This window comes from Schistocerca serialis, chromosome 4, assembly GCF_023864345.2.
Source record: "Schistocerca serialis cubense isolate TAMUIC-IGC-003099 chromosome 4, iqSchSeri2.2, whole genome shotgun sequence".
Classification (NCBI taxonomy): Eukaryota; Metazoa; Arthropoda; class Insecta; order Orthoptera; family Acrididae; genus Schistocerca; species Schistocerca serialis.
The window spans coordinates 950,592,702-950,614,560 of NC_064641.1; the positions used below are offsets into that span (position 1 = coordinate 950,592,702).

Below are 21,859 nucleotides of genomic sequence, written 5' to 3' on the forward strand. Positions count from 1 at the left end.
TGTCATCAGTCTAATACGACCGCTGTTATTTTCCACATTCATAAACAATTTGGAGGACACGGTAAACAGCAACCTGCGGTTGTTTTCTGATGATGCTGTGGTGTACGGGGAGCTGTCGTCGTTAAGAGACTGTAGGAGGATACAAGAAGATTTAGGCGAAAGTTGCAACTGGTGCGATGAATGGCTAGCTCCAAATGTGGGAAAATGTAAGTTAATGTAGGTGCGTAAGAAGACGACCCGTTCGTGATAACTGCTCGAGCATTTGGGATCCGCACCAGGTCGGATTAAACGAAGAGACTGAAACAATTCAGAGGTGGGCTGCTAGATTTATCACCGGTTACTTCGAACAACACGTAAGTATTTTGAATACGCTGCGGTAACTCAAATGGGAATCCCTGATGGGAATGCGACGTTCTTTGCGAGGAAAGCTATTGAGAAAATTTAGAGATCCGGGAATTTGAAGCTGACTGCAGAGAGATTAAATTCACGTAAGGACCACTAAAATAAAATAAGAGAAATTAGGGCTCCTACAGAGGCATATAGACAGTCGATTTTCTCTCGTCTATTTGCGAGTGCAACAGGAAACCAGTCTCCCCCACCCACCGTACGGTGGCCTGCGGAATATGTACGTAGACGTACCAGATGCAGAAGCTCTCCTGTAAGTCAAACAAACCTGTCATCTTCGTGCTGCCCTTCTCCGTATACATCAATATCCCATGCTAGTCCCATCTGGTATGGGTCGCACGCACTTCAGCAATATTCTCCGATGGGTCGCACAGGTCTGCTGTAAGCTGCCCCAATTGTAGACTGATTGCATTTTCCCAGCATCCTACCAACGAAAAGAAGTCTGTCACTTGCTTTACCTACGACTGACACTATCTGATTGTTCCATTTCATATCCCCAAAAATTGTTGCACCCAAGAATTTGTAAGAGTTTATAGATTCTACAGATGATCAACTGGAATTGTAGTCATGGAAGTCCACACAGCAGTTTCGATACATGAACTAAATTATTATATTATCCACTCGATACATGAGTGAAAATTCTGTGGTCCAGAATCCCCCACCCCCTGTCCCCGTTCTTTCTGGAGATTGTTGCCATACAATATTGCTTTTTTGCATTTTGTGATTAATATTATATTTGTGCACATTTGAAGCCACTTTTCTATCTTTGAAACTCTTAGAAATCTTATAACGATCGAACGGTATATTTTCGCTGCTTTTTTTTTAGATTGAGCGATAACTGCATATTGTCTGAGGTTCATATTCGTGTAGTTCGCCGGGTGATCAATACCCAATATACTTAGCAGTGATCTCAGATACACTTCTCTTCTGCACACCTGAAGTTACTTTTATTTAAGTCGATGAGGCTTCGTCGACAATAACATGCTGCTCCTGCCTACAGAGAAATCCTCGTCTCAGTTACAGATATAAAGGGGGGGGGGGCAAAAAAACCGGAATTTTTAAAAAAGTTATTTATTTTCTTTTGTTTACAAAACAACCTTATCCCCTTCAAAATACTCTCCATTACAGCTAATACATTTGTCCTGCCAGTGTTTCCACTGTTCGGAACATTTTTTGTAATCATCTTTAGAAAGGGCTGATAGCTCCTCACTCGTTTATTCCTTGACTTCTTCGATGTTATCAAAATTCACAGCTGCACGTTGTTCAATTAGACTTGCCGTCATAAAAAACGGAACAAGAATAAAACAGCTCTAGCAAAAACAATCACTACAGATGAACAGAGCAATCCAGGTGGCACTGAACTGGCAATGAGTGGCGCTGTATACACCTAGCGGTAGAAATGCGCACTACACAATCTCCGCCCACGGTAATGTTATTGAAAAGCCCGCTAAACCAGCTGGGCAGAACAGGTATTAGGATTGTGAAAAGGGCCAAATAAGGTGTCGGTCAGGTTCACTAAAAATTGTAATTTATTGTAACTTAATAACACCTTTAAACCAAAATGGCACATAGCCGAACCTTTAGACTACGAGTTTCAAAAAGCCAATTATTTCACGGCTGAAGGCCTCCAAACAAGAAATATTAAAGCAAAAAGATAAATCTCAAGTGGTAAAAACATGCAGTTAAAATTGCAATGGTACAGCGAGGCTGAGAGCCTCAAGGCAAGGATGAATAGACAAACATAAACACGATGCAATGCAAACAGCTGAAGGCCCACAATATAATTTTTCAAGATTTTAAAATAAATTACCATAACCTTTCAAAGGAAGAAAGCCGCATTTTTTTAAAATAAGAATTTAAGTGGCTGAAGGCCCACAATTGAGTTTCCAAAATTCAAAAATACATAAAATTCAGTAAAAGCAAGAATTTTTTAATCGTTGGCTATGATAGACTATAAACAGACAAACACCGGTGAGAAGGACAATAAAGAAAACGGCACTGAGAAACCTCCAGGGAGGTCGGTCTGCTCTCGTTCACTTAGGCGAGACAGGTGGTGAGCCCAACTACACTTGATCCGTCAGAACCCAACCAGGGGACAGCCAAGGACCGACCGACTGAACGACTTGCTTGCCACCAATCGGTACATGAGAACTCAAACACAAAAGTTATGAATGTGATTATCCACAATGAAATATGTATTAGCTGTCAAAACTATGCACCATGTCGGACGGCGTCAACGGGTGAGGAAAGTACGCTGCTTAAAATTACATTGGTGGCCAGGCCAGGTAACCAAAACACTACCGGCCCCAAGGCAGAAAATTCCGCTGGTGCACTTGAATTGTAGTCAACCAATATAGCTAATTGCACCGCATGGCGGCTAAATTTCAGCAATAGAAACACTCTGTGTTGCTCACAGGAAAACCTCCCCAACAGCGAACCACCGAAACGAACCACACATCAATGGACATGGCTTGGGTAGTTAAAACCCAAGTGCTGTGTGGCGGCAATGGTCGGGCGAGCCATGTCGACGCAGACCTCACAGCTCCAGCCGGACTGCACCAGTGCCGCACTGCAACTCCCCGACTGGCAGGTCCGGACTGCGCTCCAGACGCGTTCCAACTGACTGGCAGACCCGAACTCCTTTACGACAGACAGCAACCGGGGGTAATAGTGGTTGAGCAAAGATACTACGAGAGGGGATATATCGATACGCGCTGCTAGCGCCGGTCACGGTCAGGCAAAGCAGCAACTCAGTGACAGAAGTATGTTAAAAACAGGGTGTTAAATACATGATGGCGGGAACACGAGCCACGCACGGCTCAGTTATTCTTTTTTTCTTTTTTTTTTTTTTCGTGTAACCCCCCCCCCCCCCCCCTTGCACCCACCTTCCATCCCCGCTCATAGTTTGGTACCTGACATAATCGTCCTTTTGTTAATAAACGTTGGTGTGCTACAGAGTCGAATGTTTTTTGGGTGTCAAGAAATACTGCATCCATCTCATTGCCTTGATCTGTGGCTTTCAGGATATCCCGTTAGAATGGTGCGAGATGGTTTGTCGAAACCGATCCTTTCGGTCATTACTTTATTTATTAGGCAATTTTTTTTCTCGTTTATTTTGTTGTAGGACTTCGCATTCGATTATACACATGACTATCAACAGTCTCTTATAAAATCACAGTTGATGGGCTTCAAACTGTTTCATTACCGCCATCCCTGCTGCCCACGTGCTCAATCTGCCTGCCAGTGAATCTTTTTGGCACAGTGTTCTTGCAAAGTGTTCGAATCAAAGTACTATTTAATCCTTACCTAGCCGGCCGAAGTGGCCGTGCGGTTAAAGGCGCTGCAGTCTGGAACCGCAAGACCGCTACGGTCGCAGGTTCGAATCCTGCCTCGGGCATGGATGTTTGTGATGTCCTTAGGTTAGTTAGGTTTAACTAGTTCTAAGTTCTAGGAGACTAATGACCTCAGCAGTTGAGTCCCATAGTGCTCAGAGCCATTTGAGCCAATCCTTACCATAGATACTAGCAAGACAAGTTTTCTTCATTTTAAGTTCTATAATTTTCATAAGTCTGTCTCCATATCGTGAGTGGTGATTGTAGTCGGCTGCCACGCGGAGGACCTGTGTTCCATTCCCGGTGCCGGGGGACTGGACGGGGTGCACTGATCAGTGTGACGCCAACAGAGGAGCGGCCTGACCGAGCAATAGCAGCTCCGAGATCTGCAGAGGCCGCTCTGAGAGCAGAGTGCTGGCCACACGCCCCTCCCTACAGCATCTGTGTGGCAGAGGACGACACGGAGGCCGGTCGACGTCCCTTGAGCTTTCAGGGCCCGGACGAGGAGCCCGTTAAAATTTTCACGAACAGCTGGGTCCGCTAATTCAGAATAACCACCAAACCGGTACTTTCTGCTCTTGGATGTCTTCCAATTTCTGTATTATTGTTGGGTAATACTCACCATTCTGCCCTTGTATGTCCTCTGGCCCCTGGAAATAATGCTTCAGACTGGTACTCAGACTACTGACCTCGGATGACCTTTGGCCCCTGTAAGGAACAGCTTTCTGCACTTGGATGCCTTTCTGTGCACTGGAAGTAGTGATTCGGAGTGGTGCTCATCCTTCTGCCGTTGGATGCCTTTCTTGGCCCTGGACGTAACGCTTTGGAGTGGTACTCATTCTTCTGCCCTTGGATGCTTTTCTGGGACCTGGATGTAACTCTATGGAGAGGTACTCATCCTTCTGCCCTTGGACGGCTTTTTGGATCCTGACAGTAATGCTTCGGAATGGTACTCACCCTTCTGCCCCTGGATGCCCTCTGGTCCCTGAGGTCCGGGATCTCCTCTCTCCCCCTTGTCTCCTCGTGGTCCGGGTGCTCCTCTCTCTCCGGTTGGACCTGGCAGACCCTGAAGTTGTGAACATGAGAGTCATCAGTTTGTAAGCAGTTATTCACCTAGTATACTTATACAGTGGTTGTGTACTCTTGAACCATTGTGTGGCGATGGAAATTTGCTCTTTGCATTTAATCCACTTGAACTGCAGAACATACACTACTGGCCATTAAAATTGCCACACCAAGAAGAAATGCAGATGATAAACGGGTATTCATTGGACAAATATATTATACTAGGACTGACATGTGATTACATTTTCACGCAATTTGGGTGGATAGATCCTGAGAAATCAGTACCCAGAATAACCACCTCTGGCCGTAATAACGGCCATGACACGCCTGGGCATTGAGTCAAACAGTGCTTGGATGGCGTGTACATGTACAGTTGCCTATGCAGCTTAAGCACGATACCACAATTCATCAACAGTAGTGACTGGCGTATTGTGACGAGCCAGTTGCTCGGCCACCATTGACCAGACGTTTTCAATTGGTGAGAGATCTGGAGTATGTGCTGGCCAGGGCAGCAGTCGAACATTTTCTGTATCCAGAAAGGCCCGTACAGGACCTGCAACATGCGGTCGTGCATTATCCTACTGAAATGTAGGGTTTCGCAGGAATCGAATGAAGGGTAGAGCCACGGGTCGTAACACATCTGAAATGTAATGTCTACTGTTGAAAATACCGTCAATGCGAACAAGAGGTGACCGAGACGTGTAACCAATGGCACCCCATAACATCACGCCGGGTGATACGCCAGAATGGCGATGACGAATACACGCTTCCGATGTGCGTTCACCGCGATATCGCCAAACACGGATGTGACCATCATGATGCTGTAAACAGACCCTGGATTCATCCGAAAAAAAATGACGTTTTGCCTTTGGCGCAACCAGGTTCGTCGTCGAGTACACCATCGCAGGCCCTCCTGTCTGTGATACAGCGTCAAGGGTAACCGCAGCCACGGTCTCCGAGCTGATAGTCCATGCTGCTGCAAACGTCGTCGAACTGTTCGTGCAGATGGTTGTTGTCTTGCAAACGTCCCCATCTGTTGACTCAGGGATCGAGACGTGGCTGCACGATCTGTTACAGCCATGCGGATAAGATGCCTATCATGTCGACTGCTAGTGATACGAGGCCGTTGGGATCCAGCACGGCGTTCCGTATTACACTCCCGAACCCACCGATTGCATATTCTGCTAACAGTCATTGGATCTCGACCAACGGGAGCAGCAATGTCGCGATACGATAAACCACAATCGCGATAGGCTACAATCCGACCTTTATCAAAGTCGGGAACGTGATGGTAGGCATTTCTCTTCCTTACACGAGGCATCACAACAACGTTTCACCAGACAACGCCGGTCAACTGCTGTTTGTGTATGAGAAATCGGTTGGAAACTTTCCTCATGTCAGCACGTTGTAGGTGTCGCCACTGGCGCCAACGTTGTGTAAATGCTCTGAAAGTTAAATTTCGCGTCTGTAGCACGACATCTTCGTGGTGTAGCAATTTTAATGGTCAGTAGTGTATTACAAGGATCAGCAAAATTCCTCTGGTTGTGTTACTACATAATGATGTATAATGATGTCAGTTGCTGTTGCAGCAGGTAGAATCACTCTACAGCAGGGTTTACTATGTTCCACAGAACACGGGTGTTCCACGGGAAGTAAACAAGTGCTCCACGATAAATTATTAATAACATGGAGCTTTTTCCAAATTTTAATTATACTAATTATGAAACTTCCTGGCAGATTAAAACTGTGTGCCGGACCGAGACTCGAACTCGGGACTTTTGCCTTTTGCGGGCAAGTGCTCTACCAACTGAGCTATCTGTGAGGACGGGACGTGAGTCGTGCTTGGATAATATGGAAAACTAGAAAACGCTACGCATAAAGGTCAGAGATGTGAGTAATTCACTGGCCAAGAATACTAGCAGATCTGACCTCGATACCAGTTCGGTGTATGATACACAGCATATTGCCGATGTACATTATTTGAATACTCTATTAAAATATACGGTTTTTTGGAAAGGCTCGTGGGACAAGAACGTAGTAAGATCAAAAGGCAACATGGGATGGATAATCAAACGTTGGAAGAAGAGTGTGTCCCTAAGTTTAGAGGAAGAACACGGTGTAACTACGGTGCATCATTAGACAGACGTGCTGGTGTACTTACGGACGCTCCAGGTGGCCCGACGTTGCCGTCGACGCCCGGCGGTCCCGGAGGCCCTGGAATCCCCAGCGGCATGTTCTCCAGCAGCGAGCTCAGGTTGCAGGAGCACACTCCAGGCGGCCCGGGGGGACCGCGCAGCAACCCGTCGATCTGCAAAGGCAACGGCGTGAGGGCGCGAGGCGTCAAGCAATGTGTGCTGCGCGAATCCTCATACATCCCACATGTACAGGGTAGCGCACGAAATGTGTCACCAATTGTTTCTTTCACAATTTACGACGCACTTCAGATATCCCGCTGGGATCTCTACAGCAGTACTAGCAGAGCTTGGAAAAACAAATGAGTTACGAAATGACGTGCAATTCACGATACTGCCGCTAGGAGACTAGTAAGCAGCAATGACTGACAATGGAAGACTGACGACAGCAACGATCCGGCAATTGTGTTACTTTTTCATGAAACGAAAAGCCATGTTGTAACTCGGTGGCGTCTTCGACAACAGTTTAACACGCGATGGCTCCCTTGCAAGAAGACCATCCACAGGTTGTACGATAAATTTGTACAGGAAGGAACAGTATTGGAACCGAAGCGACCTCGGCCTAAGCCTGTTTGTTCGCCGAAGAATATTGAAGCGGTACGAGTTGCTGTACAGAGAAGTCCCGGGAAATCGTGTAGGACGGCAGCAGTGCAACTGGGAATATCCAGACGCTCCGTTCAACGCATTCTTAAAAGTGACCTCCATATGTACCCATACAAGATGACCTGTGCACAGAAGCTCACTGAAGAACACAAGCAGCAGTGGGCGGAGGATAGGGAAGAAACGCTCAACAACGTTTGGTTTTCAGAAGAGGCGCATTTTCATTTAGACGGTGTGGTTAACGAACAAAATGTACGGTTTTGGGCCACTCTAAACCCACAAGTTCTTTATGAACGACAACATTATGCTTCGAGGATTACAGCGTGGGCAGCAATTTCCAGTCACGGATTTATTGGACCCTTTTTCTCTGAAGAAACTGTGAACAGCGAGCGTTATTTGAGCATGCTTCGCAGAATTCCACAGCTTCTTGCTACTGCCTAGCCCTTCAACACGCAGTGGTTCATGCAAGATGGAGCAAGGCCACATACTGCAAACACTGTGTTGGAGTTTTTACACGAGCATTTCGACATGCGGATCATTTCACTCAGGTTTCCAGGTCGCTTCAATGACGGACAAAATTGCCCCTCCCCCCCCCCCCCCCCCGCGAATAGTCCAGACCTCAATCCATGTGATTTTTTTCTTTGGGGGTACCTAAAGGAAAATTTTTTCCCGAAACGTCCACGTGATTTAATGGAGCTCAGAAGACTTATTCTTCAAGCTTGCAGTGAAATTAGAGAAGACATGTGCCATAGGGTAATAACTAACTTCGGTGTTAATTTGAAGGAAGTTAGGAAACGAAATGGTGCACATATTGAGCATGTGCTGAGTTAGAACGAATCTCCATGGACGGCTCTTCATTGTAGTATATGTTCCTTTCAGATTGTATTGACAAAGTTTATATTCAAAAACAAAATGGTAACACATTTCGTGCGCCACCCTGTATATACCCCTCACAGTCTGTCAGAGAGATACCACACAGTCTGCTTAGGTCCATCTCTAATAATTTTGCCCCCAGCCTTCCCTCCATTACAAATTTAACGATGTTCCTTATCAACCATCCGCTTCTTTCAGCCAAGTTGTCCGACACATTTTTTTTTTTTCAGAATTCGATTCACTGTCTCATCATTAGTTATACGATCCGCCCATCTAATCTTCAATATTTCTCTGTAGCAGCACATTTCAATAGCTTCTCTTCTCTTCTCGTCTGAACTGTTGATCGACCATATGTCACATGGCATTCCAGACAAATATCTTCAGTAACAGTTAAACTTATTAAAAATTGAATACACAGTACGGTACTAATGTTCCACAATAACATATTGCCGAAGCACGTTATTTGAATACTCTATTAAAACATACGGTTTTTTGGAAAGATGTATGAGGTAAGAGTGTAGCAAGATTAAAAGGCAACATTAGGTGGATAATTATTGTGGAACATGAACACTATGTATTCAGATTTCTAATATGCGTATGTTCCTCCAAGAACAGACCGAATATTCCTCTCTACTTCTCTACCGAGCGACGTGGCGCAGTGGTTAGCACACTGGACTCGCATTCGGGAGGGAGACGGTTCAATCTCGCGTCTGGCCATCCTGATTTAGGTTTACCGTGATTTTCCTAAATCACTTCAAGCAAATGTCGGGATGGTTACTTTGACAGGGCACGGCCGATTTCCTTCCCCATCCTTCCCTCATCCAATGACACCGATGGCCTCGCTGTTTGGTCTCTTCCCCTAAAGCAGCGCAACTCAACAAATCTACTTTGTTGCCCAAATAACAAAACCGCGTCTCCTACCGTTAGTGTCTCGTCTTCTTGTGTAACCCCTCTGCTTCGACTGGTGATTTAGTGGTAAAAGCGCACTGTCTTGAAATCGAAATGTCGCGATATCGAATGCCGGTCGGACAATGAAATTTTTGATTGTGTCTTCAATCTAACCTTCACATCACAGCTGTCAGTGACGTGAAGGTTCCTCTTAAAATTGTGGGTCCCACTTCCCCAGGTTGGCGAGACGTAAGTCGCCCAATTCGCGACCGATTAAAGGACTTGCACCAAGCCACTGAGCCACACGGAATTTGTTTCATTCGGCTACACTCCTCAGTGGTAAACTGCTACACTGTGCACATGTAGGTCTTGGATTTGATCCACGATCGATCCCAGAAGTCACTTATCGCTGGTTTCATCTCTGGGAATCTTCGTTGGTGCGAAAAATGCCCAGTTAAATCGTAGGTCCCCCTATACCTGGCTGGGTGAGTGTTCACAGGCCGGATGAAGACTGCCTCATGCGGGAGCATTCCTAGTACAGCAGCTGCAGGTGCGCCAGCATTTATATACAAACACTCTGTGATCAAAAGTATCCGAACACCCTAAAAAACATACGTCTTTCATATTAGGTGCATTGTGATGCCACCTACTGCCAGGTACTCCATATCAGCGACCTCAGTAGTCATCAGACATCGCGAGACAGCAGAATGGGGCGCTCCGTAGAACCCACGGACTTCGAACGTGGTCAAGTGATTGGGTGTTACTTGTGTCATACGTCTGTACGCGAGATTTCTACACTTGTAAACATCCCTAGGTCCACTGTTTCCGATGTGATGGTGAAGTGGAAACGTGAAGGGACACGTACAGCACAAAAGCGTACAGGCCGACCTCGCCTGTTGACTGACAGAGACCGCCGATAATTGAAGAGGATCGTAATGTGTAATAGGCAGACATCTATTCAGACCATCCCACAGAAATTCCAAACTGCATCAGGGTCCACTGCAATTACTATGACAGTCAGGCACGAGGTGAGAAACCTTGGATTTCATGGTCGAGCAGCTGCTCATAAGCCACACATCACGCCAGTAAATGCCAAACGACGCCTCGCTCGGTGTAAGCATTGGACGATTGAACAGTGGAAAAACGTCGTATGGAGTGACGAATCACGATAGACAATGTGGTGATCCGATGGCAGGGTGTGGGTATGGCGAATGCCCGGTGAACGTCGTCTGCCAGCGTGTATAGTGCCAACTGTAAATTTCGGAGGCGGTGGTGTTATGATTTGGCCGTGTTTTTCATGGAGGGGGCTTGCACCCCTTGTTGTTTAGCGTGACACCATCACGGCACAGGCCCGCAGTGATGTTTTGTGCACCTTCTTGCTTCCCACTGGTGAAGAGCAATTCGGAAATGGTGACTGCATCTTTCAACACGATCAAGCACCTGTTCATAATGCACGGCCTGTGTCGGAGTAGTTACACGACAATAACATCCCTATGATGGACTGACCTGCCCAGAGTCCTCACCTGAATCCCATAGAACATCTTTGCGATGTTTTGGAAAGCCGACTTCGTGCCAGGCCTCACCGACCGGCATCGATACCTCCCCGCAGTGGAGCACTCCGTGAAGAATGGGCTGCCATTCCCCTAGAAAACTTCCAGTATCTGATTGAACGTATGCCTGCGAGAGTGGAAGCTGTCATCATGGCAAAAGGGTGGGCCAACACCATATTGAATTCCTTCGTTACCGATGGAGGGCTTCACGAACTTGTAAGTCATTTTCTCCGGATACTTTTGAACACACAGTGTACGAGGGCTACTTGGAAAGTAAGGAAGATCGGTTGCGAAATGGGAACCACAGTGAAAATCCAATGAAGCTTCGCACAGACAACGAACTGCAGTTCAGCGTAGAACACTGTCGGAAAGCAGAGGAGGCTGCCTTCTATGACAAGGGTATTGGAAAGTTGGAACAACGCTAGGGCCGATGTCTCAGTCGGAGCGGCTACTGTGTAGAGAAGTAGTTGGAAGGTGTAGCTAACTGTTGCAAATAAAACACTTTTGATTTTGACTGTGGTTTTCATTTGTCTCTCTTACTTTCCGAACAGCCCTCGTATATACTTTGCTAGTAGCTTTTAGTGAGCGGATGGTACTTCTGGTTTGTTCCCCCTTCAACGATCCAGTCGCGAACGGCGCGTGGAAAGAACGCTTGTCGGAAAACATCTGCATCAGCTCCAATTCCTCGAATTTTCTCGTTGCGGTCACTTCACGAGACGTTTGTGGAAGGAAGTAATAGGTAGTCCGACTCTTCTTGAACACATTCTTTTGGAATTTGAATAGTAAATCTCTCCGCAAAGGACAACGCCTCTCTCGTACCATCCGCCACTGGAATTTGTTGAACATCTCCATAACGTTCTCGCGACGGATAAAAGATCTCGTGACGAAAAACACCACTTTTAGTTGAATCTTGTCTGTCTCTTCTATTAATTGAACCTGGTAAGGGTCCACCGATGAGTCACTTCTTTCGTAGGTGAGTTGCATTTCTTTAAGAGCTGCCCTACCAGACTCAGCCTGGCATTTGTTTTATGTGGTCATTCCACTCCGGGTAATTAGTCCTGGATATTTTACGGTAATTACCGTTTTCAGTGATTTTTCACCAGTAGTGTAACCGTACCGAATATAGCATCCCCAGTGAATAATACAAAAAGACTTAAAAAACAGTATTTATAAAAAAGAGACATTTTAATATTGAATAATATACATTTTTCTCATGTACCCGTATTACAATAATTTCTCTGTGTAAGTTTCGAGGGCAAAGAAATATAACAAAATGATCTAAAGGGACGACAAGATACGCTCTTTTGTTAATTTTTTAGTCGTCTTCACTTCTTCTCTTGTCTTGGTTGCGTGTAGACGGAAATGTTGCCAGTGCTGGCCAATGTAAGCATATTTGTACTAATTAAGCAGATAATATATTGATTTAATATTATTATTCACTTTTAATTTGTAAGAGGTGATCCCGATTTCATGTCCGCCTTCCTTTGAATTAGCCTGCATTCGAGTAATTTACAGTGCAACAATCGCAGCGGCCGATACAGCCAACGACGCCATTACGAGGGGATATTAACTTATAAAATTTAGCGGAAGCGAAAAACTCGCCCGCTGTTAACATAATACACATTTTTCTCCACAGCCGCCCGACGCTGCAGAAAATATGTAGCTTTAAGATTCTTATTTTCAGTACAACAGCCGAGAGCCAGAGCCAGGACCCCGACTACAATGCAATGGTTAAAGGAGGTAAGAAAAAATATTCTCGCGCGTGTGTGGGCCGCAATTAATAACTAAAGATTTTTTGCTTTAAAGTGAGCTGACTAGCCGAGGAAATTAATATGAAAAGCTTATTCCACTGTCAAACTTATATGCTCATGTTTTAAGATTTAGCGAGTCTAATGTTCATTAGCGCAAACAAATAATTTATACTGAAGATTAATATTGTTAAAAAAAGAAGTTCACAAAAGCATTTAATTGTAAATCAAAATTAAATGAAATATCAGTTTCATTAAGGCCCACCACGTAAGTCGGCAACAATCAACGTTACCAATAAATAATATATTAAATTACGACGGCCGACGGACGCGAGAAGTAGTTGATTTGTTCGCATATTTACGCACAGTACGTTACATTTATTTACATTCCTGTACCACCGATCGATCGTCTGCTCCTTTTCTCCAGTCTCCGTGACGTCTTCGTTGCTCCAGCGACCAACTATTGCTAGAAGGGGAGCAATTTCTTTCACATAATCTCTGTAGATTCTGACGTGTACGTCATCTGGCCCACATGCCTTTCCACTATTATGTGATTGCAATTGCTTTTCCATAACGCGATCACTTATCTCAACATCTCCCACTTCAGTATTCGAGCGGTGATTGAAAGGTGGAGCCAAATTACGATCTTTGGCGGTGATACATTTTAGGAACGTCGGAGTCTGTCTTCGAGCCTTTTGTCTCCGGCATCTTCTGTTTCAGTGCCATCACGACCAGTGAGCGACTCAACAGATGACTTCGATCCGCTTACTGATTTCAGGTAATACTAAAATTTCTTAGGGTTTATAGTAAAATCGGTTGGCTAAATTTTAGTTTCAAATTTTGTGAACGGTTCTCTTATTGCTTTCCTTAAGGGGAGTTGGAATGCCGGAAAATGGAAAAAATTCACATTTTCAGTTTTTAACCTTATAACTTAATTTGAAATTTTCTGCTTAAAATGGTGCAAAATTTGTTAAGAAATTCCAATTGGAAGTATTTTTATTTAATTTTTCAAAATTACATGTGCGCCCAGCAAAGTTACCCATCTTGTGATTTGTACACATTTAAATCTTCGCATTTCCGAAAACATTACATATAGAAGGCTGTGGATTTCACTCTTCAGTTGTAGAATCTTTGATCCTTCCATAGGTACCATTGTTTTTACGACTAGCTGTGTTTATTGTTCAGTTTTTGATCTGTGAGTGTTTGTTTTGAGCCTCGAGTTTAGTTTGTCGCTCATTTGGAGTTTGTTATCTGTCTTGTTTTGACTTTCAGTGGTGAGTGCGTAGTTTCTACGATGCCTAGGAGTGCATCATTATTTAAAAAGCGAAAGTTTCGCGGTAATAGATTTACAAATAACGTTTGTTCAAGTGATTCTGCTTCAGCACCTGTTGATGCTGGTGAAAGTTCTGACGTTTGTACAGCTGAGATGTGTGAAGGAGACACGCCCACCAGTGCATCAAAAAAGAAGTTATCAAACTGTGCAAGTGAAATTACAGATGAAGCTTCTAATGAACAATATGTTTTAGTCGACTTTCCTGTTTTTACTGAGTTTATGAAGAAATGTTTGTGTTGTAATCTTTGTGGAGGTTCTTTTGATATGAACATAACAAAATCTATAGGACTTTCCTGCAAAATTGCTATAGTTTGTGCCAGTTGTGAAAATGAGACCTGTTTTTGGAGCTCTAAAACATGCAGTAGCAATTTGTTTGAGAGTAATATCAGGCTAATGTATGCAATGAGAGCAATTGGTAAAGGACATACTGCTGCTCAAACATTTTGTGCCATAATGAATCTTCCACCTCCACCTGCTAAAATTGACAATTACACTGAAGTGATAGGAGATGCTGTTCAGTCTGTAGCAGATTTATCAATGAAAGCTGCTGCCAGTGAAGCAAAATATATAAATGAAGGAAACCCAGATATCCCTGTTGCTTTTGATGGAACCTGGCAGAAAAGGGGTCACACATCCAAAAATGCTGTTGCTACTGTTACTAGTGTGGACAGCGGTAAAGTTTTGGACTATGAAGTGCTCACTAAACATTGTTACCATTGTGCATCTGGTAAGATAGAAGCAGCTCACATATGTAGCAAGAATTATGAAGGTACGAGTGGAGGCATGGAGGCTGCCGCTGCTGTGAAAATGTTTAGCAGATCAGAAAAAGAACGGGGAGTATTTTACACAAAATTCCTTGGAGATGGGGACTCCAAGGCATACAAAAGTGTTACAGAATCCATGCCATATGTCAATAAGACAATAACTAAACTAGAATGTGTCGGTCATGTTCAGAAACGAATGGGCACTCGTCTAAGGAAACTGAAACAGAATCTGAAGGACAAAATTTTGTCAGATGGTAAAACCATTAGAGGTCGCCTGTCAGATAAAATTATAAATGAATTACAACAATACTATGGTATGGCAATAAGAAATAATGCAAATAATTTGCAGGAAATGAGACAAGCTGTATGGGCCACATATTTACATCGATCATCAACTGATGATAATCCTCAACATTTTGCTTGTCCAGATGGTCCTCAGTCATGGTGCAATTATAGAAAATCTCAAGCTACTGGGGATCCTTATCACCATAAAAATTATATTCCATTGGCTGTTATGGAAGTAATTAAACCAATATATAGAGACTTGGGGCATCCTGATCTTCTGCGAAAATGTCTTCATGGTTGTACCCAGAATCAAAACGAGTCGTTCAACAACCTCATTTGGACTCGTGTACCTAAGAATGTATTTGTTGGGATAAAAACATTGAAATGGGGAGTCAGTGATGCTGTTATTTCATTCAATGATGGTCATATGGGTAGGCTAAAGGTCATGGCAAGGCTCGGCATTGCTCCTGGTATCAACACCATCAGAGGTCTTCAGCTTCTGGACAGCGTGCGAGTAAGGAAGGCTCAGTATGCAGCTGAATTTAATACAAAAAAAGCAAGGGCAGCAAGGAGAAGAAAGCTTCTAGGTGAAGAAGAAGAACTAGAAGATGACCCTGATTACTCTGCTGGACACTTTTGATAATAGAATAAAAGGTATTTGTGAATTTTCATAATAAATTACTTTAATCGCATTTTCTGGCATTTGACATTTTTAGTGTTACATGTACCTTTATCTCATAAACCACTCAACCAACAACATTCAAATTTTCAGAAATGCTGCAAAACAGTTCAAAGAGGCCACTGAACTAGAATCATGACAAGAACTGGCTTATTCTCTGAACTAGGGAAGTTTATGTTATACTTTTTCCAATAAAAAATGGCTTAATGGTAAAAAATTCATAAATACTATACCAACAAAAAGAAAACATTGGTTCTAGTTCAGTGGGCTCACAATATATGCTGAAAACCTCTGCCAGAATTTCAAAGTTCTGAAGATAATAGTTCCAAAGAAAAAGGTACACAAAGTTAGCAAATTTAACATTGGCGAGATAGGGCATTCCAACTCCCCTTAAGCACAAATTTCGCTTCGTTCAGTTTTTTGTCAGCTAGTCTTTGATTTCACTTGTATGTGCGATGAAGTTCTCTTTGCTTTCACGGAAACTCTCGGCACGGCTGTTAGACCACTGGTGGGTCTTTCTCATCCTATAAAACCTTTCTCGGCTGATACTTGTCTATGGCTTACTGAACGATGGTTTTGAATTTTATCCATTTCTGCGAGACGTCTTCGTCCTCGGACCTGAATATTTGAAGTTGGCTACTCAGATACTCTGCAATTTTTATCCTGTTATTACTAATAAGTAAATATATTTTCTTACGTCTCCTAATATCCCTTGTAACACACATAGTCATTGACGGTATCACAGAATATGATCACTGATGCATTCCTCTAGGTTAACTGATTCGAAAAATTCAGGTCTGTTTGTTGCTAGGAGACCTACGATGCTATCGTCAAGAGTTGGTTCTCTATCTATTTGCTCCCAGTAATCTTCGGACAAGAAATTCAGGATAGTCCCACACGAATCCCTGTCTCTGGCACCAGTTTCAATCGCATGACTTTCCAATTCCATACCATATCTGGCAAATTAAAGTCTCCCCCTTTCACAAACGCGTCATAATGTGATCGTGTGACCAGGAAACTTATCCCCGATATTATGCAGGTTCTTTCTGAAGCGCTCAGCTCCCGAAGCTCATGACACAGTTAGTGTATAGCAGCAATCGATTACTATGTTTGACGCACCTTTCATGCTCAACTTCACCAGATTATTTCAAATTCGGAATCCGTTATAACCTCACTAGATATTATCGAATACTTTAGATTTAGTAGCATCTGATCTATCCTTGCGATGAATAAGCACTGTAGTGTTCAAACAGTCGTCGGATTGATAACAGTTTTACTTTTTTTTACACTCCATTATACTTGTTTTACTTTTGCTGCTGTTCCTCTATCAATTCCAATCAGCTGATCTTCCAAGCCCTTCGCCCTCTCTGAAAGAATTATAAAGTCATCGGCAAACCTCAAAGTTTTTATTCTTCTCCCTGAACTTTAATTCTCTTTGCCAAATTTCTCCACAGTTTTCTTCTCAGCTTACTCAATGTAGATATCGAGTAACAGCGAGAATGGGCTACAGCTCTGTCCTACACCCTTTTCAATTACTGCTTTCTGTCAATGTCCTTCGACTCATACATCTGCACTCTGGTTTCTGTAAAAACTGTGGGTAACCCTTCCATCCCTGTATTTTATCCCTACGACCGACAGTATTCTAGTCAACATTGTCCATGCCGTTCTCTAAATCTGTAAATGGTAATACGTTACTCTCCCTTTATTCACTCTTTCTTCTAAAATAATTAGTAGAGTCAGTACTATCTCGCAACCGCAACTGATGTTCACGATGTCGGCTACTAACAATCGTTCCATTCTTCCGTAAACAATACGTTTCAGTGTTTTGCAACCATGAAGTATAAAACTGATGGTTCGGTAATATTAAGACAAGTCGGCACATGCCTTGTTTTGGAATTGGAATTATCACATACTTCTTGAAGTCAAAGGGTACCTTGCCTGTCTCAAATATTTTCTATACCAGACGGAATAGTTTTATCGCAAGGATATCTATAAGTGTAAGAGAGTGTCGTCTACTCCAGGGGTCTTGTTTCACCTTAGGTCATTTCGTACTCTGTCAAATTCTTCCCGCTGTATCATATCTCTCATCTGATCTTCATCTACTTCCTCTCCCATTTCCATAACACTAACTGACATTCATTTTTTGGCTTTCGTGCCTGAGTCGGTAAAAACGGAACCCTTGTAGGATCTCTTTGTCGTCCGTCAGTCCGTCCGACTGTTGAGAACGCTTCGTGTCGGGAGCGGGCAGGCGTGGCAGGTAGAAACTCGTGTCACATACTACAGTGGCGCCTCATGTTCACACATGTTTAGATTCAGATAAATATGAGAGCGTGAAATTAACAGCATCGGAGTATAACAGTTATGCTTATCAGTACATTTGTACAACTACAGCCACTACCAATAATAATAATAATAATAATATGCATAACTTATCTGAAAAAGAAAGAATTGCTTTTGGGGAATTTTGTTGTTTTCTACATAATTAAGCACAGTTTAGGACAACAACGAAATAATTTTTAAGCTTTCGTTACACTCCGTTTCCCATTTTTGTGTAAGTGGGAGCTCTTGTGCATTTTTATTTTTCGGACAAACACAATAACTTACGCTCATTATACACTTGTTTGTTCGCTTGTACTCACGCTTATTTGGTTCCGTCACTTTCTCAGTCTGGGAGTTCCTTTGCATCTAACTTTTTCTGGTGTTTTTCTTTCCGTTGGCACTTAAACAGATTCAAGGGATTCGTCTTGACACTACACACAGTAAACAACCAACAATTACTGTACGATAAGAACCAAAACTTAATATGCTATATCTCATTCAGAATCCCACAAAACAGATATTTCTATCAGTATAACTATAACATATATTGATGTCCGATCTAAGTTTACTATGTAGTGAGTGAATTGGCATATCTGTGGAACATGCTAACGTCTAGCGGGGCTTATGCCAAGCGAACGGATGTTTGGCATTGATGTAAACTTTTCGTAAATGTTCAAATGTGTGTGAATTCCTAAGGGACCACACTGCTGAGGTCATTGTTCGCTAGACTTATACACCACGTAAACTAACTTGTGCTAAGAACGAGACACACACGCCCATGCGTGGACAGAAACTTGAAATCTGCAGAAGGAGTGCATTTTATACGTAGGCAACCTTAAGGGGGTGAAATAATGGATGAAGGTTTTTTTTCTTTAAAATGTCGCTGTTAAGGCAATTTTGGAGCTAAACCTACGAAAATTGGTACTTGGTTTCTCGGTCAGAAATAAAGAAACACGTGTTTCAGCATTTTTGGAAATTTAATCCTATGGGAATGAAAAAGTGAATGAAAGCCTTTTTTTGGAAACATCATAACTAAAGAACTACTGAAGTGTTTTTAAAGCTACATCAATAAGCACTAGTATTTGACTCCTTGGTTTTTGGAAATTGAACCCCAAAAGGGTGAAATAGGGGGGATGAGATCTGTTATGAAAATATTTGATTATGGAAGCATCTATAAAGGTAAATCTATGAAAATTTAAATTTGGTTTCTCAGTTAAAAGTGTTTCACTGTTTTTGGAAATTCAGCCCTATGGGGATGAAAGCTTTTATGGAAATATTTCATTGTACAAGCAGTCTTGAAACTAAACCCATGATAATTTACATTTGGCTCCTCCGTGAGAAATAAAACATACAAATGTCCCTGTTTTTGGAAATTGAATCCCTAAGGGGGTGAAATATTTTATGAAAGTATTCCACTGCGAAAACATTTTTAAAGCTAAATCTTTGAAAATTCGTGTTTGGGTTCTTGGTTAGAGAAGAAAAAATATGTGTTTCATTGTTTTCGCAAATTCAACCTCTAAAAGAGTGAAATAGGGCTAGATTGATTTACTGACTCATCTTCGTCCAGCCCAACCCTCTAAGGATAGAAATTTGAAGTTTGGAGAGGGTATGGATCTTATATCGTATGCGCCTCCTAAGAAGGGATTGTCTGAAATTCCACTCCTGAGGGACTGAAATGGGGGCTGAAAGGTTTAATGAAACTACGTCGCTATTAAGGGAATTTTGAAGCCAGGACCACGAAAACTGGTATTTGGCTTCTCACTCAGATAATAAAAACATACGTGTTTCAGAATTTTTGTAATGCAGCCACTAAGGGGTAAAATAGTGGGTGAAACGTTTTTTTGAAAATAAATAATTATTGAAGAACTACTAAAGAGTTTTTAAGACAACATCTATGACAACTGGTATTTTACTTCGCGGTTAGAAACAAGAAACAGGTATTTCACTGTTTCTGGAAATTAAACTCCTAAGGGAATGCAAGAGAGAATGTAAATTTTTAAGAATAAAATTTAAAAAAAAATTAAAGCAAAATTTAGGAAATTAGTATTTCACTCTTAGTTAGATATAAAGAAGTATTTGCTAGAGGACGAAAGTTGTTATGGAAATATCTTCACAAGAATGCGAAAGGCAAGATAACAAAAACTTTGGACTCCAGCTACCAGAATCGCTTTCTGGCCAGGAGTACATTCGGAAAAGACCATGCTTATATGGCCTTAATTAGCGTGAAAAGTTTAGAATGTGTTGCAATTTGTGAACAACATGAAAAGTCGATAAAATAAAAAGGAAAAAAAATCTGCAGGGCTTACAGTCCATGCGAGCCAAGCAGCGGGGGCTAAGCTAGTCTCTCGAATAAATGTAAACCTGTGTAGCACTTAGTTTTGTTGATAACGTTATTGCAAAACTTTTTAAATTTGAATATGAAATATTTCCAATAATATCTGTTGTAAAATGACCAGAGAAATTAATACGTTAGTTTATAATCTTGGGAAGACAGAGACCATGTGAGTAAGACAGTTGAAGGAAGGGAGGAACCGGAAGTCCTGCTCCGAATTTATCTGTGCTTTGAAGAGTAGCTGTTCGATTTAAGCAGAATTTAAAGCTGTGTTTTCTAAAGAAGCGAGAATTCTGTCTTTCGAACATGAAATATTTTTGGTATTATGAAAACGCGAGGCTTTAAGTTAGAAGGAAGAAAATGCATTAAGTCTAAAGAGGCAAGGCCCTTTGTTAGAAACTTTTCGACAAACAGAAGATTTAATATTAGAGATATTAAAAAGCTGAGAATGCTTGTTCAAGAAAAAGGACGAGTAGCGGAAGGAAGGAGGAAGGGGAGGAACGATTCAAAAAGCATATAAAAAAGTGATTTAGTGGGTAGCTTAGTTGGAAACTAAGACGAAAGTGTAGGGTGCGATTCTCGGTGGTCACAACAAGATTTTATATTGTGGAAAAGTCTCGTAAACGATCAGCTAGCTTTCGTGACTTGCGGTTGAATACAAAAGTACACAAAGAGGCACGCATGCCACCCAAGTTGGGTTCAATCGAAAATTTTGCACCAAGAAGGTAAAGGCAAGTGAAATTAGACATTATAATTACAAAACGTCATGTAGTTCTTGTTTTCTGATATGTTGTTGGCACCAGTTAGGGTAGTGTGAACCCAAGTTTGCAGCTTTGAAAAGGCTATGCTTCCTGAGTAATACGTGAAAAACTACAAAATTTTTGGACTTTTTCTAGTTCTTGCCTCATAACTCAAATTAAACGTTTTCCGGTATTAATCGTTATTATCGTTTTTAAAGTGCATTAAATATGCAATAGATTAAGTCCAACTGTAACTCTATACAACCACTAGTTTCAGAGGTATGGAACTTCAAACATTGGCCATTTTTGCCAAAAATGAAAATTTTAAGTTTTACTCTTGTTTTGGGCTGAATTTCGGCATTATTACTCATCCTGCGAGAAAAGTCATGAGGACTGAGGTTCAGTAAATTGTATTGGCTTTCGTTTAAGCACAAAATTAAGTCTCCAGGCCCAGTAGTTCTCTTAAAATCTTACAAAACAAAATGTCAGAAAACTTAAGTTTTTGAAGAAATACGCCTAAACACTAACTAATAACAAATAGCGAGCGTTCGAGAAAAGAAAAAAAAAATGAATATCATCGCGTTGAAAGGCACAAAAGCATTTTCAGATGCACGTACGTTTTTAAAAACTCATCCATGTCAATAACTGAAAACTCTCACAAGGGAAACTCCCAATCTCACCTCCCTCAAATTTAGTGGTAAAATGGCTTAGAAGGTAGCCCGTCAAAAACTGAACATAGATCATGCATGAAAAC

At 42.2% G+C, this 21,859-nt stretch overlaps 1 protein-coding gene across 3 annotated transcripts in view; it reads right to left on the bottom strand.

The window, feature by feature from the left end:
- The window catches only part of LOC126473607 (collagen alpha-1(XV) chain-like), a 960,439-nt gene that overhangs the window by 185,378 nt on the left and 753,202 nt on the right, over window positions 1-21,859 (bottom strand). For all 3 annotated transcript variants that reach the window (XM_050100770.1, XM_050100771.1, XM_050100769.1), the window contains exons 8-9: window positions 6,964-7,110; window positions 4,695-4,803 (exon numbers count right to left, since the gene is read on the bottom strand). In XM_050100770.1, coding sequence (XP_049956727.1) covers window positions 4,695-4,803; window positions 6,964-7,110 — 256 coding nt within the window. The remainder of the gene's footprint in view (window positions 1-4,694; window positions 4,804-6,963; window positions 7,111-21,859) is intronic.